The 17,064-nt window shown below is 37.5% G+C and overlaps 1 protein-coding gene across 1 annotated transcript in view; it reads right to left on the bottom strand.

Moving 5' to 3' along the window:
* The window catches only part of Ets65A (DNA-binding protein D-ETS-3), a 211,185-nt gene that overhangs the window by 86,492 nt on the left and 107,629 nt on the right, over window positions 1-17,064 (bottom strand). Inside the window, 1 exon segment of the mRNA XM_067792498.1 lies at window positions 7,523-7,606. Within this exon segment, the coding sequence (XP_067648599.1) occupies window positions 7,523-7,606 (84 nt within the window).

The raw sequence follows: 17,064 nt of genomic DNA, 5'->3' as shown, positions 1-17,064 counted from the left end.
CTTAGTCTATAGTTTTCTAAACTTTGATATTGTTGAGTCCATGGAAATGTTAGAATTATGCTCAACGACTGTAAAACATAATTTTACTCTCCTCACTTCACGGACCCATTGTTGCCTCTATATGCCGGTACTGCAATAATATCTCAGTAGAGTTGTTTATTTGTTTGTTTTTTTTTTCTGAAAAATTATTATACCTTTCATGAACATGAAATGGTATATTAACTTTGGTTCGACGTTTGTAACATTGAGAAATATAGAAGATAGACTCACCATTAAGTATACCATTAAGTACACGATTTTGGTCATTCCTGCCGCAATTTAGAAAGCATAAACGTGAAACTCGGCGATATATGTTTTAATATATCATAGAAGATTTCATGAAAAAATCACTTTGATCGGAGCTATATAGAGTATATATCCCATACAACCGATCGTTCAGATAGAAATACTTTTGGCAATTTCTCCCTCAATTTCCAATATAAAAACGTTAAACTTGGTGATATATATTCTAATATATCATATATATTTCTTATCTTATACATCCGATTATTTGGAGATTACGAACGGGATAAGTTTATTGTTCAGCCCTATTCATGAAAGGTATGAAGTCTACGGCACAGCCGAAGACAGTCCCGTCCTTACTTGTTTTTTACTTACCACCATTCCGGTGTGGGCGGTAAACTCTTCCGATTTGTTTTAACAAAATATAAAAGCCCTTGCAAGCATTTGGCACGTGTATAAGTGTACTTATGTGTGCTTGGAATAGCACAATATTGATACGAATTCTGAGAGTTTTGTAATGCTGGAATGCTGGATGGACACTCGGTAGTTACCTAAATGTATTTTTAAAATTCAAAACTTAAGTGTCATATGCCATACTTATGGGTGCTTGAAAGTTTTTAGTGCCTTATGTAATAATATGAGGGAACATTTTTCGAGAGTTTACGTAACGGTCGTTTGATGAATATGCATGTAAATTTGTAACTGCTTAGATTTTTTAGGTGGCATAAAATCGTTGAGTATTTATATATTACATATCCTGTTGTAACCACTCTCAAGTAAACAAAAGGCACTCATTTGCGGAAAGTTGCCCAAAGACTTCATTAAGCTTACATTACCGTTGCGACGACAGACGTTTTGGAAATATGCATATGCCAGTGATGTATTTAGGCTGTTACATAAATACCGGAAAACAACTGCATTTATTAAGTAAATGCAATAATGACAAAACCAACCAACAATTCGTTAATGCCTGCAACTTATGTACATACATATGTTACCCAACATAAAAGTTACGAGGTACATACAAGATGATGAAGTTCCACAGCTTCAGGAAGGTTACATTTCCTGGTTGCTTATGCGCTGAGATGTTATACATTTACTTCTATTTATTATAATATTTAACCACATATATGTAGCTTCAGTTTTACTCAACTTGAGCAGCTTTTTTTAGCAGACACGTTTCTGCCTATTAGAGGCGGCCTGTCAATCTTACGCCCTATCAGAATACAATGCATTTTATTTGTTCCTGTATCCATATCTGTCTAGTCGTGCGTAATGAATCGCTAATATCATATACATTTTTATGAACACATTCCCAACCTCAGTGCCTTCAATCTTGTTGGCTAGAATACTGTGCACTATTCTTAGCAATGGTTTTATTGTATCCTTTTTTTCATAAGGAAATGTGATTATTAGACAGGGTCTCGGAAAATTTTATTAAATTTTTTTATCTTTGGCAGTGCACTCGAAATTACTGGTTTTTATAACATCCAATTTAAAGAGTTTATATGTCATTATTTTGGTCTTAAAAAGCTCAGCATCTCCTTCTTCTTATGACCCTTTGGTTACTGTACTCGACTTCGTAAATGCCGATACGAGAAGCTTACTTAAAGAGTTTGAAACTAGTTTAAAAGCATACGGCTTCTAATATCAAATAATCAAGCTACAAAAAAACTTTTTACAAGGATCAAAAGAAACGCCTATTTCAAAAACAGTTTTCCGAGACCTTCTCAACATAAGCTTTAAGTTTCGACCAAGTCTAATGTGTATTCAGCCTTATGGTTCAGTAGCGGTTTCAGCTCGTTGGAAGGTCAGCAATTACTATTGGCCACTTATAACTGTCCTACATTTATGTATTTTGTTTTTTACTCAGCTGAGCAGAGCTCACAGAGTATATTCATTTTGTTCGCATAACGGTAATCCCTAACGGCATAAACTAATAGAGATAGATATAGACTTCACCACGCGCACTTTTTCGATATCGAAAATTAGGGAAAATTAAAAAATGCCATAATTCTATACCAAATACGAAAAGGGATGAAATATGGTGATTGGATTGGTTTTTTGACGCAAAATATAACTTTGGAAAAAACTTTTTAAAATGGGTGTGACACCTACCATATTAATTAGAAGAAAATGAAAAAGTTCTGCAGGGAGAAATCAGAAGCCCTTGGAATCATCCAATACTGGCCGTGGTATTAGATATATAAATAAATTAGCGGTACCCGACAGATGATGTTCTGGGTCACCCTGGTCCACATTTTGGTCGATATCTCGAAGACGCCTTCACATATACAATTAAGGGCCACTGCCTTTTAAAAGCCTCATTAATACCTTTAATTTGATACCCATATCGTACAAGCATATTCTAGAGTCACCCCTGGTCCACTTTTATGGCGATGTCTCGAAAATGCGCCCACCTATTGAACTATGGCCCACTCCCTTCTAAAATACTCTTTATTACCTTCCATTTGATACCAATGTCATAGAAGCACATTCCAGGATTACCTTAGGTTCATTTTCCTACTTGTTCATTTTCCCTTATTTTGTCTCCAAAGCTCTCTGCTGAGTATGTAATGTTCGGTTACACCCGAACTTAGCCTTCCTTACTTGTTAATTTTTAAAGCTTTCAACCTTGCGCCTTGTGTTTTCTTAGTGAAGCTGTAAGTATAATATCACCAAAGTAAGGTGTTCTTCTGTCTTTTCAGCTATATTTTGAAGGATATTTTCCATAAGCTAAGGCAACACTAAAGCCCGACTGAATTTGGAATCGCTAATGATATTCCAAATTTAAGCAAACTGCTTGTAGTTTGAATGCAAGATTCTTTCATCGGCGAGCAGCATGACGAGAATTTGAAGAGTAGCTCGACCTAGATCTACTCGGAGACAAATCGCGCCAAGTATTTATTTTATAAATTTAAGATTCTTTCATTTTAAAAGAAATTCTCTAAATATCTGCATTCGAGTGCCTTTTGCGCTTTTTTCGCAATGATTATTGTCACCGAGCTCTCAGCTGTGCTGTGCGGTTTGAGTATTTTTCTTACCGACAACCTACTTCAAATTCGATTGCGAGTCCCATTCATGGTTCAAATATTCAAAATATCTCGATCCGTGCACAAGCAAGCGTAGTTTTTCCAACGTAATTCTGCAGAGTCACCGAGCTTTGAAATATTCTCAAAGTTTTAAGTATCTTACTTACGGGGATGTTTCCTTAAAGTCGTTCGCATCGATTTTAAGTGCGACGAGTGGTCATTGTTTGGAGTATAATCCGCCGACAGCCGTGGTGTTGTGGTATCGTGCTCCGCCTACCACACCGAAGATCCTGGGTTCGCGCCCCGGACAAAGCAGCATCAAAAATTTACAAACAAGCTTTTTCAACTGGAAGAAAATGTGTCCAAGTTTCGCCCCTTGGCAGTGATTTGGCAAGCACGCCGAGTCTATTTCTGCCATGAAAAACTTCTCATCTGACATGCATATGCCGTTCGGAGTCGGCATAAAATATGTAGGTCCCGTCCCGCCAATTTACAGGAAAAATTAAAAGGAGCACGACGCAAATATAAATGTGCTGAACCTTCGCAGTCAGAAAAAATCACGGAATTTCATAAGATATTACAACCCCAACCTTCCGTCTTATAAGTGGAGGGTCCTCATGGCAGAGTACTCCGTAGATGCCCGTCGATAAGTACTGATTGCACTTGTTGTAGAGTTCCATTGGCGCCTCTGTTGTTGTTGTTGTAGAGTAAATTAAAAATGTAAGGCATTCTTGCCTTCATTGCCAATCTCTCAGCATGCCTTCATATCTCTCAGGTATTCAGTGGATCAGAAAACCTCGAAAGCATCATCCTAAGCCTGGCGGACTCATACACCGTTTTAAGTTTTTGCTCATAACTACGGCCACCTCTCATGAAACCCTTAGAAATCGTTACAACCTTAATCCGCCACTGGTACCCTCACATACACTCTCATGTCTCAGTTGTCGCGCTTTTAGTTTACTTACTAGCTTTTAGCGCGTGTGTCATATTGGCATCCTCGACACGCGTACGTCTTTAAAGCATTTCAACACATGCAATATATGTATGTATGATTTTTTTTTTTCTTATTCATATTTGTTACAAAAAAATCAAAATGCATTGAACGTCAATTTTGACATGCCCGCCACCACAAATGAATACATAACCACACATACATAAATAGTATATGTAACTTTTTATAACTCGCTTTTTGTAGCGATTTCAAAATCACTTCATTGCGCTTGCCACGCTTTGATAACCAGCTTCCCTTAGTTTTAATAATATGGCCAGCTAACTGGTATTTACTCGACAGCTAGTCGCACAGTAGTCAAAACAGCATACAAAATATAAACTTTAGTTGGGAGTTATAGACCCCATGTAAAAAAGGCGAGCAGTCGCTCGGACTTACGACGTGAAGTCACTTAAACTCGCAGTTGCCTAATCACCACAGATAGTTCGCAAATTAACGATTTTCCCTATTTCTTAGCAGGATTTATGTGGTCTATGAGGTTTGCAAGCATCAATTCGCCTTAAACTTCCAAGTAAAATAAGCCTTGGCAAAAGCTCCTTTTTTATGCGTGGGTCCCAATATCTTTAGTCTAGAAACCAAACCACAATATTTTACGTTTGATAGCTACGGCAATGAAACGTTCGATCAATATATCATAAAATATACAACCTATATCTTGCCTCGATGTCCAAGCATTATCGCCGTAATATTATACTGTTGTACCCAATTTTCAAACAACGGTTGGTGCTATGCTGCCGCACCGGAAATTTCGAACCCTAGTGGCACTCTACCGGCATTTTAATGCACTTCCTCTTGAAATAAATTATTTGGGTATTACAATTTTGGTAATATTATGGACACATTCAATATATGTGTGGTCCTTATGGAGGGACAATTCAATCTAAACTTGTCCAGTATTCGCACCCGAATTTAAGCAGGAAGTAATGGATATTGTCGATGGGATGGCCGACAACTATCCCCTCTGACAGTAGTAGACTGAAGGGAAGTACTCATTTGGGCAGTGAACTCGGTAACAGATTCACGGTTGAGTCGAAGCTGGAAAGGAAGTTTGCTTTGGGGGTTTCGGTTGGTCAAGCTACGCAATGATAGTACAATATTTCAAAGGTAGTTGGCGTGATAAAGATTGCAGAGGTGGGACTGTGTCCAAAGATACCTTACTTACTTACTTTAGTGGTGCTTAGCGACTTAAACGGCTATGGCCGTCTAACAACTCACGCCACTCGCTCCTTCTTTGAGTTAACTGGTGCTAATTGGTCACACCCAGGAAATTCAAATCGTTTCCCACCCGGTCCTTCCAGCGGAGCGGGTTCCGATAAAAAATAATTTGTTAGCTGGAACATCATCTTTCATTTGTATATCATGGCCTAGCCAGCGTAGCCGCTGCATTTTAATTCGCTAAGAGTGATTCTTCGCAGGATTTAAGAGTTGATGTTGTTGCGTGTATTAATGCTGGTTCCCATATAAACGAAGTCTATCACTATTTCGAAATTATGGTTGCCAACAGCAGCGTGGTTACCAAGGTGCAAATGTGCAAATGCGCTGGCCCTTTGCTCGATGACAACAGGTACTTTGTTTTATCCTAATTCACCCTCAAACCCATCTTTTCCGCTTCTTTTTCCAGTTTGCTGTACGCAGATGGGGCGATGATATTATTGAATTAGCACCGACATGTATAAGTGAAAGCATTCGCAACTCTAGAGGATATAAGAAACGCACGTTACTGTGATCGCAAAAATTGATCTCCAGTTTTAACCTCCAGCGGGTTGGAGGGCTTAGAATATACCCGCGTTAGGCATGCCTGTCGTAAGAGACGGCTAATGGATCTAGGAGTGGGATGGCGATATGGCGTAGAAGGTTTTATGTTTCATGTTTCTTCATTACTAAATCGTTCCCAAGATGGTCGGGCTAGTACATTAATGGTGAAATGTACCGGATTTGCATCCGGCAAAGGATCATCAACATCGATAACACTCCCCAAAGCCTTCGGGTAGTGCCCTTATCGATACAACAACAACAACATTTCCAGTATTAATAAAATGACCGGAAGGTTTTCAAACTTAAGAGTTTTTGGCTTCTGTCGATTTGGATTTCGCTTTGAACAGAAGTACGCCGAACTTTGGCACAATATTTCTCTTATTGTGTTCTTGGTTAATGAAACAATTTTGTCTTGTCCAATTAAGGGCCATTTTTCCAAGGGAAATCGATGTAATACAAATCAACGTTCAACCCTGTCTGAAAATCAATTCCACACAACGCGCTTATCAGTGGTTTTTGGACCTCAAAATATGAAGAACTGAACTGAATTTTTGAGGGAAAGTTCTCTATTCATGAGATGGTAGGTGCATATATTTGGATATTAGAAATTCTAAAATTCGCCACTATATCCATATTTTATCCACTCCAATACCACTGTTCTCCGTCTCTTCACATATTACATTCAAAGCTTCGGACACACTAATTGAGAACGTTTTATGGCGTTTCAATTGTTTAATTTCAGGATTCCTGCGACGTTTTCTTTTATTATTTGATTTCTGTTTTCAAAATATCGCATTGTATATTTCATTTTGTTTGCGCTTTAAATGCTTGTGAAGTAGCGAATTTTGGCTTGATTCGTTACTACGCCAGCCTCAAAACGGTCGCTTTTATTGCTTACACAATGGAAGTTTCATTGTTTTTGTACGAGTTTAGTATTTGTTTCTATATATTTTTTACATTTTCGAGTATTTGGGCACACTTTAAAGTGAAGTGTTTTACCTTGCGCACAATTGAACACATCCAAATACAATAGTTACCCAATGTGCGTATGTGGTAAAGTGTTGTTGTCGTCCTGTCGCTGGTTTTTTTTGTTCGTTTCATTACTTCTCTCTATGTCAATGTCGTTTTGATTTCGCGTACATTGAAGCGAAAACACACGCGTCACAAATGGACTTTGTTCGTTTTGTACAGCTTTTAAAGTATTTTTTAAAGTACCACGTATTTGTTTCTGTTGCTTTTTTTGTTTTTTACCACTGAGTGCCACTCGTAGTATTTGTATGCCTCAATGCGTAATAAGGAGTTCGCTTAAAGTAATACCACAGCATAACAAAGAATGTTTCAGGGTAGTTTATGTCATATTTTAAAGGGTTTCATTCGTCACAGCTTTGCCGTGAATTATTGCAAAGGAATTCATTCGTAATAATGGTTTTATTTTTTTACTCACCAGGCTGTCTGAGATGTGAGTGCGGATCAAGTGATGACTTTCCAACGCTTACGCCTACACTACTTAACGCATTTGAGCCGTAGCCTGAAAAATAAAGGAAATTACAAATTATTTGTTTCGGTTTTAATTGTCTATTAATATTATACATTTTGAAGTGGGCTTAGAAAACACAGTAGTTTTGACCAAAATTTACAATTTTTTTTTAAGTTTAATTCATTTTATTTAATTTTATTATATTAATTAATGTTAGTTGATGTACTTTTAAAAGACTATTGTCTTACATGTACAACAGCTGTTTGTTGTTAAATAAATAAATAGATAAATAAATAATATACAACGTAGCCAGTGTAAAGGCCAAGCCACAATGAAGTTTTTCATACGTTTCAACGTAATCGTATGCATGTTAGTAACTTAGCAGTAATCACGCAAGATGTTGCGTTTGTAAATATTGTGGCGAATATTTGCATTTCTAACATCACTATGCTGTTAGTAAACAAACACAACAACAGTAAGCGATTTACACACATACATAGAAGGCAATGAAGAACAGCTTGAAGCGAAGATATTATTTCACATACACATATGCAGTCAGCAGATAAGAGCGAAGATGAAAGAGAAACACTCCGTGATGTGTATCATCAGCTAAGAGCAGACGCTGTTACTCACACATGTACATGCATATAGCTAGAAGAAAGCCACAAACTACAGATATACATGTATATAGCTTAATAACCAAGTTTGCACACAAACCAACAAAAAGGTTAGAAAACGATTAGAAGACGAATCGAATTCTAATGTGTTTCTCTAAGGTAGAAGGTTAGAGGACGATTTACGAAACTGTCGCGAATTATAGCGTTCTCGACAAAAAGGACACTTCGTTCTCGATATCGAGAAAATGGTTAGAATTCTGAACGAATTCTAACATCAATTGCTAATGAGTTTCTAATGAGAATTTTTAAGTGATGCGCACTTAAGTTCAGTTATTTAAAATCAGCGAAATTTTCATATTTTCATTATATCAGATACTTTTATTTGGTTATAAGCTTATAAATAAAAATAAAATAGAATAATTCAAAATCCTATCGTATGTTTCACAGTTTTCAGTACTTGTTATTGTGTTGGAATTTTCGCTTCCACTTATTTCCTCAGGATTGAGCTCGGCATTGGTTTGAGGTACGGATGAGGAAGCGTTTTCTTCATGCCATTCAAATAGCCCTTCAATAATGGGCTCGCTTTCCCTTTTTAACTTTCTTGGAATCATTTTCACTTACTAGTATTTATTATTATAAATAAAAAAAACTTATTTCTCAGCTTATAATATTTCCACAAAACGTTTCACTATTTAAATTTTTTTTTTTTTTGTATAACACTATGATTGATCATGTCGTGCGAATAATCTATAACTGTGACAATAATCATAATATCGCATTTCTAGTGTTATTCGAATCGTTTCACAGTCGAATTCTAATCTAGTTGTCTACCCTAGTTTTCGATTCGAAATGCATTAGAGAACTACATTAGAATTCTAATGTAAAACTACAATATTTCTCTAACGTTAGAAACTGTGTTTGCTGGGAACTGTTCCAGAAGGCAAAATCGTGAAAAGTCTAGACCTTAGGGAAAATAGATGAACGAGGCTAGCTAAGAATATGAAAGCAGCGCGGTGCAGGTGATAATCAATCAGTTTTTATTTTAACATGCTGTCGTGAAATACGCTATAATTGTAATTGTGAAGTACTACTCCCAAAGTAGTCTGCATAAAGAACGTTTTGTTATACTGATTATTTGAGTTATTTATTCGACTGTTCAGGGATTCGAACGTTAACAGAAGCTGCAAAATAGTTATCAGGAATTTCCCAAAACTCGTTACCATATTAAGGAATTTCAGATTTGGCAATTGAATTTTATTACAAGAAAAATACTTGCTAATATATTTTGTTTCTTATTCTTTTGTTAAAATGCTGTTTTTAATTGTGAAAAACGTTAGAGAAGTACCCAAGGTGGGAAAAATGATTTTATTTATTAAGTATGAAAAATGATTTTATTTATATGATGAAAAAGTTGAAGATTACAAAAATTTTTTTATGCCTAATGGCGCTAGAGTGGCTCGATCTGACGTTCTCCATAAAAATACGTACAATCTACTCATCACGCATAAGAATGCGTTATACGTGTCTATATAAAAAACTGCTGTAACTGTAACTGTAATGAGGCTTTAAGCGCGGCAAAAGCTGTGTTTTTTTACATGTATATACATATGCACATAAAATTTGTTTGGCCTGCTAAGTGTGTAACTTCATCTATAGTTGTGAAATTACTGCGCAGAAAATTATGACTGCTAAATTTCAGTATGCATTATACTCAGTTGCATCTGAAATGGTTTAGCGAGTTATTTAACTATTGCTGCTAGTCTATAATAATAATTGCCGCTAGACGGATTTCCTAAACATTATCTAAGTGTAGATCAGCGTTTTTTACCCGCAAATGTAGATGTATATACAAGTAAAAAAAGCACGGCCAATGTTTGCTGGGTTGGCGCTACACGGCTAATATTACCCTCGTAACAAAACGAATGAAAATTTTCGCTCAAACGAGCTAAAAAAATTTATCCGAAATATACCCAAATACTAAGAACTTGGAGCTTTTATAACTCTTTTTTTCATGAACCTACGAACTGCTACAACTCAAACGACAACTTGAGCCCAAGATAACGAAAGCTACATATACACTTGTATGAAGGAACCAAGATAACAACGAAAGTGTCACTGAATATGAGGTATAGAGGTGTAGATGAATGGAAGACAACTAGGCAACCAAGGATGTAGGAAATACAGACATCATCCAATCCATTCCCATATATAGACTATAATTGAATTTGGAGTTCTTCCGCTCCCTCTGCTTCTTAATACGGGTGAATCGAAAGTAATACTTACACGGCCAGAGCATATTCATCAATGCATATATAGCCTATTATTGAACCTCCTTCGATGGACACAGTTGTCGTCACGGTGGTGATCAAGGGAAATTGCCAAAGCTTTTGCTAAAATACCTTTTGACTAAAAGTGTGCGTTTCCGTCGAGTTTTGGTGTATCATGAAATTCTGGAAGTTTATTTATCAGGAATAAATCGGCATTGATAGGATCCCATTCGTCCGTAGACTTTTGAATTCTTTAAGAAGGCTGATTCCAGGTTAATAAACTTGACTTGCGTATTGGTACTACGATTTGGCAGAGCATACCAAAACTCCAATTTGTTCTCGGCCGACCATACTTTTGTTAGGCTTCGGTGTACATTCTGTATGAACTTTCCACAAGCTGGATAGGTGGTCCTGTTTCTGCGGATTTTTTATATTTTTTAGCGGGGATATATCTTTTCCCAATTCGTCATATCTGGGCGGTGGAATGTATTTTCCGTCATCGAGGAGTTCGATAACGGGATTGTCGTCTTCCCCGCTATCTAGCTATGAAAGGAAGTGTTCTCTCCATAACACTTTGGGTTTTTTGGTTACCAGTTCCTCATTATGAGTAGTGCAGATTATCTAGAAATGCAGACCCAAGAAAGCGGTGCCGTGTGCCACTTAGTGCCACGCAGTTGCAGATGAGGTGAACCACCGTTTCCTCCTCCTCATTCTTTTATATCGACGATAAGGGGCTCCTAATCTTTATGCATGCCTACCAATAAGACAATGACCAGTCAGTGTCCCTAAAAGTGTGGAAAATGTATCCCTACTTAAGCTGCGCACATGATGGGATCTTTTAGGATCCCATTTTGGCCAGTTTTTTTCCGGCAATGGCAAGAGGCATACCTGAACGTTCTTGGCTAAGACGAATCTAGAAGTTTCCCTCGTTTCCTATTGTCCAGGGACCCATGTGAGGTGTACACGGTTTTGTTGAACCATCTCTTGAAGATATCTGCGACAGTTTATTGTTAGTTTAGAATTAGACAAGTAGGAGCCAAGAGATTTTATGGCAGCCTGGCTATCGCTGAAAAGAAAGATTTCTTTGCCGACATAGTGTGTTCCTATCGTAGCGGCTTCCATGAGCGTTGAATCTTCTGCCCGGCATATGCTGCAGTAATCGGGTAGCTTGAAGGAGAGCTCGGGGTTAAGGTTCCTCGAGTATACTCCATATCCGATTCTACCGTTTAGCTAAGACCCGTCGGGGTGTATGAAAATGCTGCCGTCAACAGCAAGGCACCTATCCGACTCACTCTAATCATTCATACTGGGAATATTTATCGTAAAGATGGTTGGCCCAACTGTTGCGGTCGCACAGCGATCCATGCTAGGAGGAAGAAAACTGTATTTGTTTAGTAAATTAGAGTGTCCTGTGGTATTCTTGTTCCAACAGGACAACTCCCTTAAGCGAAGGGCTGAAGTTGCCGCCGCCCGATAACCAGCTAGATCCAATATAAGGATGTCAAAAATGATCTGAACAGCTTCGCTGGGCTTTGTTCTTAGGTCACCGCTTATGCTGATCATGGTAGATTTGTTTAGGTTTGACGCCTTGCTCAAAGCTGACCACCACACGATTATACCGTCAAGCAGCATGGGTCGGATAATCACGGTACAAATCCATCTGGATATGTTGGGGGTGAGTCTCCATTTTTGCCAATGGCTCTTTTGCACGTGTATAATACAATGTATGTTCTCTTTTGTCGCTGAATGACGTTGTCCTTGCAGTTAAGCTTTTTGTCCAGAACTACACAATTTAGTTTTGATAGGTTTACTGTAGATACTAGCCGGATCCGTCAAACTCACCAATAATCAGATGTCTGATGGATCAGACGCTTTGGAACGTAGATGATGTTTTACAACCTCTACCTCTGGGTTTGGTAGTGATAAAATTAAATATCTGATAAAAATTGCAAGAACAACCACAGCTAAACTACAACAAACCCGCTCTTTATCCAGTAACATAAGCAAATTTAAAATCCCGTATCAATTTTCAAATCAAACGCAGAATACCCTTCAAGCTTACAACGTATTTATCACCAAATTATGAGTGACAGCTTAAGATGTAACCTCAAGGCTAATATTTTTACCAACCACAGACCTATCACTGAAATCCTTAGCACCATCAAATACCCTTTTCGTGTTTTATTCGATACCCTTCACATGAATTTAACAAAAGCAGTGATTCTTCGGTAAGAGTAAATTTTTTTCGTTTAACAGATTTTGATTACAAAGCGATGAAACAATGCCTGAAGCGATTCAATTTAAAATTGTTCCAGAACGCAACAGTGCGAAAGAAAAACGTACAAAAACAAAAACATAAACAATATGCATGGATAGCAAATAACACCGTAAGCAACAGAACAATGAAAGCGTGTTGCCAAAAAAATAATGATAACAACAAAAACACAAAATGAGAAAACCAAATGTGACAAAAGTAGGCGCTTTAGAAATTACACCCACAGGCGATGGTATACAACTGTGACAACAACAAACAATAACACGGTTGGGTGGGGATTTTTGTTTTTCTATTTTCGTTGTCACTTTACGTGAGTACAAATTTACACAGACGTCAAACCAAAAAAGCGCAATCACTGCCAACTTCAAGTGACAACGAAATAACAACAACAGCCATGTATGTGTTTGTGTGAAAGCGCTGGCGTTACGAATTGGTGTGATGTGGTATGACAGTAATGTCGTTGATGAGGTCCTTTGTGATGCCACTCAAACGAATGCAAAAACAATCCACACATTAATGGAGCGCATGCAGGCAGAGCGAGGTGAGAGATGGGAATAGATGATGCTGAAGACAAACTTTTTAAGCTTTGGGTTCCTTTGAATGGAAGTATATATAAGAAAAGTTTGAATGTGAGTTTTAGGCAAAGAGCCAAAAACCCGGCAAGACATATTGCAATGAAGGGAACACTTACTATGAACAAGTCCGAAGAACTTAGATGAAGCGTCTTGAGGAGTTGGAAGAAATCTAAAGCTGAATGGGTTTAGCTTTTTGCTCAACTCTCTCCTAAGTGTTACGAGGATGACAGCCAGACCTGACATAATTTAAACCCGACTTTGTTAAACATTTTTTAGTCAAGCTCTAGATCATTGAAGCAATGAATCTTGCACTGAACATAGCGTGCTGTTTTCAAAAGTGGAAAAAAACTTGTCAGAAGCAATCCTTATTTTTACCGGTGTACACTGTTGCTTTTAATGTAACTGCAAAGCCACAGTATTATAGAAGTCCGAAGCCACTACTACTTATACTCAGTTCTCGAGACCTAAATTGGAGGGATGAAAAAAGGATAATGATCATAAATTTGATTGACCTCATGACTTCTTCAAATAGCCACAAGGTAAATTAAAATTATGACCAACAGAAAACGGCACTGAAGATGGTACAGTCAGATGACAAAGGATTGATGAAAAACTTTATAAGTAGCAGGAAATTGAGTTTATGGCCATTCTTCCTAATGGCTCTTGATCTTACTTCACTCAACCGCAAACGTCAGCTTGATCCAGCACTTATTCAGGGTAGGACAGAACAAAACACGGAAAAAGTCCACCATCAACTCCTAAGTCATCAAAGCCCCTGGCGTTTACTTTGTCAATATATGGTTTAACAGGAACTAGGAATATTCGACATTTGGTGGGCTAATATTACGGCACCATACATTTTAGATGAAAGGATGGGTGTTAGCTCTGTACGGCAGGTGAGACTGCGGCCAAGTTTTTAGATTGCTGGCAACATCTTTAATTTGTGCTATCCCTGTTTCGCGATACATGACGCCAATTGGGAGTCAGAAGGAAGATCAAATCTTCGAGCTCACTGAAAGTCTCTCACTCCGTTTCCAAATACGGGTGTCGTGGGAAACACCTGTTCCGCCGAAGAGTTGGCGTCAATTCTACTTACTTTATTTATATCTGCGTAAAGCTAACACATCTCTTCATTATATCTAATTTGATATATGTACGAAATTTTCGGTATTATTTTCGCACCTTTGGTGTGGTTAAAGCCTGGTTCGACCACCCTAGCAAAGGTCCTGGGTTGAAGTCCCGGGCAAAGCAGCATAAGAAATTTAGAAACAGTTTTTATAAGCTTTTCTTTGAATATTTGTCTTCCTTACAGCTGCCGCTCAGTGTCGACATAAAATATATAGGTCCCGTCCCTACAGTTTATGTCTAGACTCTTTCAGACAGCTCCATTTTTGTGTTCAGGATCACTTTGGGAATATTTCGGAAGCATTTCGGAATTGTTTTCAGGACAATTTCTAAATTATTTTTGAGCAGTTTCTAGATCACTTTGAAATTATTTAAGGACCATTGCGGAGTTACTTCCAGATGACTCGTGAATCTTTTGGAATCATTTCGCAATTATTTTAGGGATCAATTTTGAGATCTTTATTTTTGCTTTTAAATAACCACGAGACTTTTTCGTCATAATTTCGTGAGTTGTTCCGGATCATGGCGCGACCATAATCGGGACTATTTCGGGATTGTTTTCTAGATAAGTTTCGATAATTTGAGAACAATTCTAGGGATCATCAGGGACAATATCGAAATCGCCCCCGGACCTTTTTTCATACTGGCTCATTTCTGGGTTCAGTCTAATAATTTTATTTGATTATCACTTCGGAACCATTTTCTGAACAAGTTTTAAATCATTTGGGGACAATTCTGGGATCATCTGGGTCTAGCTCGAATTTGGCACTGGGACACATTTTTCGTGTGGTTTCAACTCTATATCCATTCCATCTGCATGAGCTTGGAGATAATTTCGGGACTATTTCAGGCTTGTTTTCTGGACAAGTTTTGGGACATTCTGAGACAGTTCTGGGGTTATCAGGGACTTTGTGGGAATCGCCCCTTGCAACACTTTTTCTATATTGTTTCAACTCTGTGCCCATTCCACCGGCATGAGCTTCGAGATGATTTCGGAGCTATTACACGATCGTTTTCTGTATAAGTTTTAAGTAATTTGGAAAACATTCTGAGATCATTTCGGGACTATTATCTAGGAATCGCGAAGCATGGGCTTCGAAATAGTTGTCGGATATTTCGATATTCTTTCTGAATAAGTCTTAGATCATTTGTGGAACATTTTAGGATAATTTCGGGACTATCTCGAAATCACCCCCTGTGAGCACTTATTTTATATCGTCACAACTCTGAGCCCGTTCGACCCAGACGCAAAGTATTCCTTATGAGGGCCAGATCGAGCTCCCGGCATTGCTGAAAAAGTAGCCAATTCACAGACTAGAAATAATATTAAAATTTGCAACTCAGCATAATTTTATAATTTATTTTCTTCGTGCTGACGGAGCGGAAAGTAAATACTAGTTTTTGTGGGACTTACAGCTGAATTCAGTAAGCCGTCTCTAGTCACTATTAGAGACTATCTGGGGTGAAACTCACGTTTGAGACAATTTGCCATTCTGTAACTTGTCTCGCGTCTCCAGCCTCACAAAAGCAATCACTAATTTGTGAGCTAGGCCGGGGCAGATCACAAACGTGAAAATTTCAGAAAAAGTATGAAAATTATTTGCGAAAAACGCTTAAAATATATTCTTTTTATTCCTCAAATTAAAATAAGCATAGGAAAAATTAAAAAACAGAAAATACTTAAAAGAAACATCGATATGTGGCGCCACTGAGATTCGAACCTACACACTTTGGGATTTTCTATAAAAATTGTGAACGGCATCTTAGCAAGCTCAGCCACAATATCACCTAACTTTGTGTTGACAAAAAGCAATGCTATATTATTTGTTCAATGTATGAGTAAATTGTCATTTTGGTGAATTTCGTTGATATGGTGAATTGTTTTTGTGACTTTCGTTTACTGAATACCGAAATCATCTCAAGTCACAAAAATTGTCTCTTAAGGAAAATCTCAAATTTAGAGACTTGAGATGAGACTGAATTACAGAATTCAGCCGTTAATATCAGAAGACAAGTTTTTTTGGAATATCGACTGCCAAATTAGAAAGGTGTCTAAAAATCAGAAACCTCAGTCATACCATTTTTTAGAGCACCCCTGCCATTTTTGTTATGATAATTTTGTGATTTCTTTTGAAATTTTGCGCAAAATCATTTTCATTGAACCGCAAACAAAACAGATTAGCCAATTTACATGGGTTGTGTGTATACATTCGTACAAACATATTACATATTCAAAGTGTCAATATGTTAACCTCACCCAATTCATGTTTCACTAAATGCCAATCATTAAACCATGAAAGAACCCTCATTCTATTTTGTATGCATAATGTCTGTCCCACCTTTCACTGTTAGTGCGCATTACGCATAAGTATGTATGTAAGTCTATACCTAAAAATGTACCTTCATGTTTTTGGTTATCATTACAATTTATTACGATTTCTTTTTAACCAGCCAATTCATTCGAGTAAACATATATTATTTGTTGTTATTGATTGTCGATTTGTTTAAATTGTACGCTTGAGTGAACTTATTGAAGGGTATTGCTGAATATATTCAAACATTAAACAACAAGAAATAAGCATGTATGTGTGTGTAAATACAAAAACACACATTCATTTAACACTGTTGAAAAGTCTGGGGTAGAAGGGTA

This window comes from Eurosta solidaginis, chromosome 5, assembly GCF_040869045.1.
Source record: "Eurosta solidaginis isolate ZX-2024a chromosome 5, ASM4086904v1, whole genome shotgun sequence".
Lineage (NCBI taxonomy): Eukaryota > Metazoa > Arthropoda > Insecta > Diptera > Tephritidae > Eurosta > Eurosta solidaginis.
This window is presented reverse-complemented; position numbering and strand designations above follow the sequence as displayed.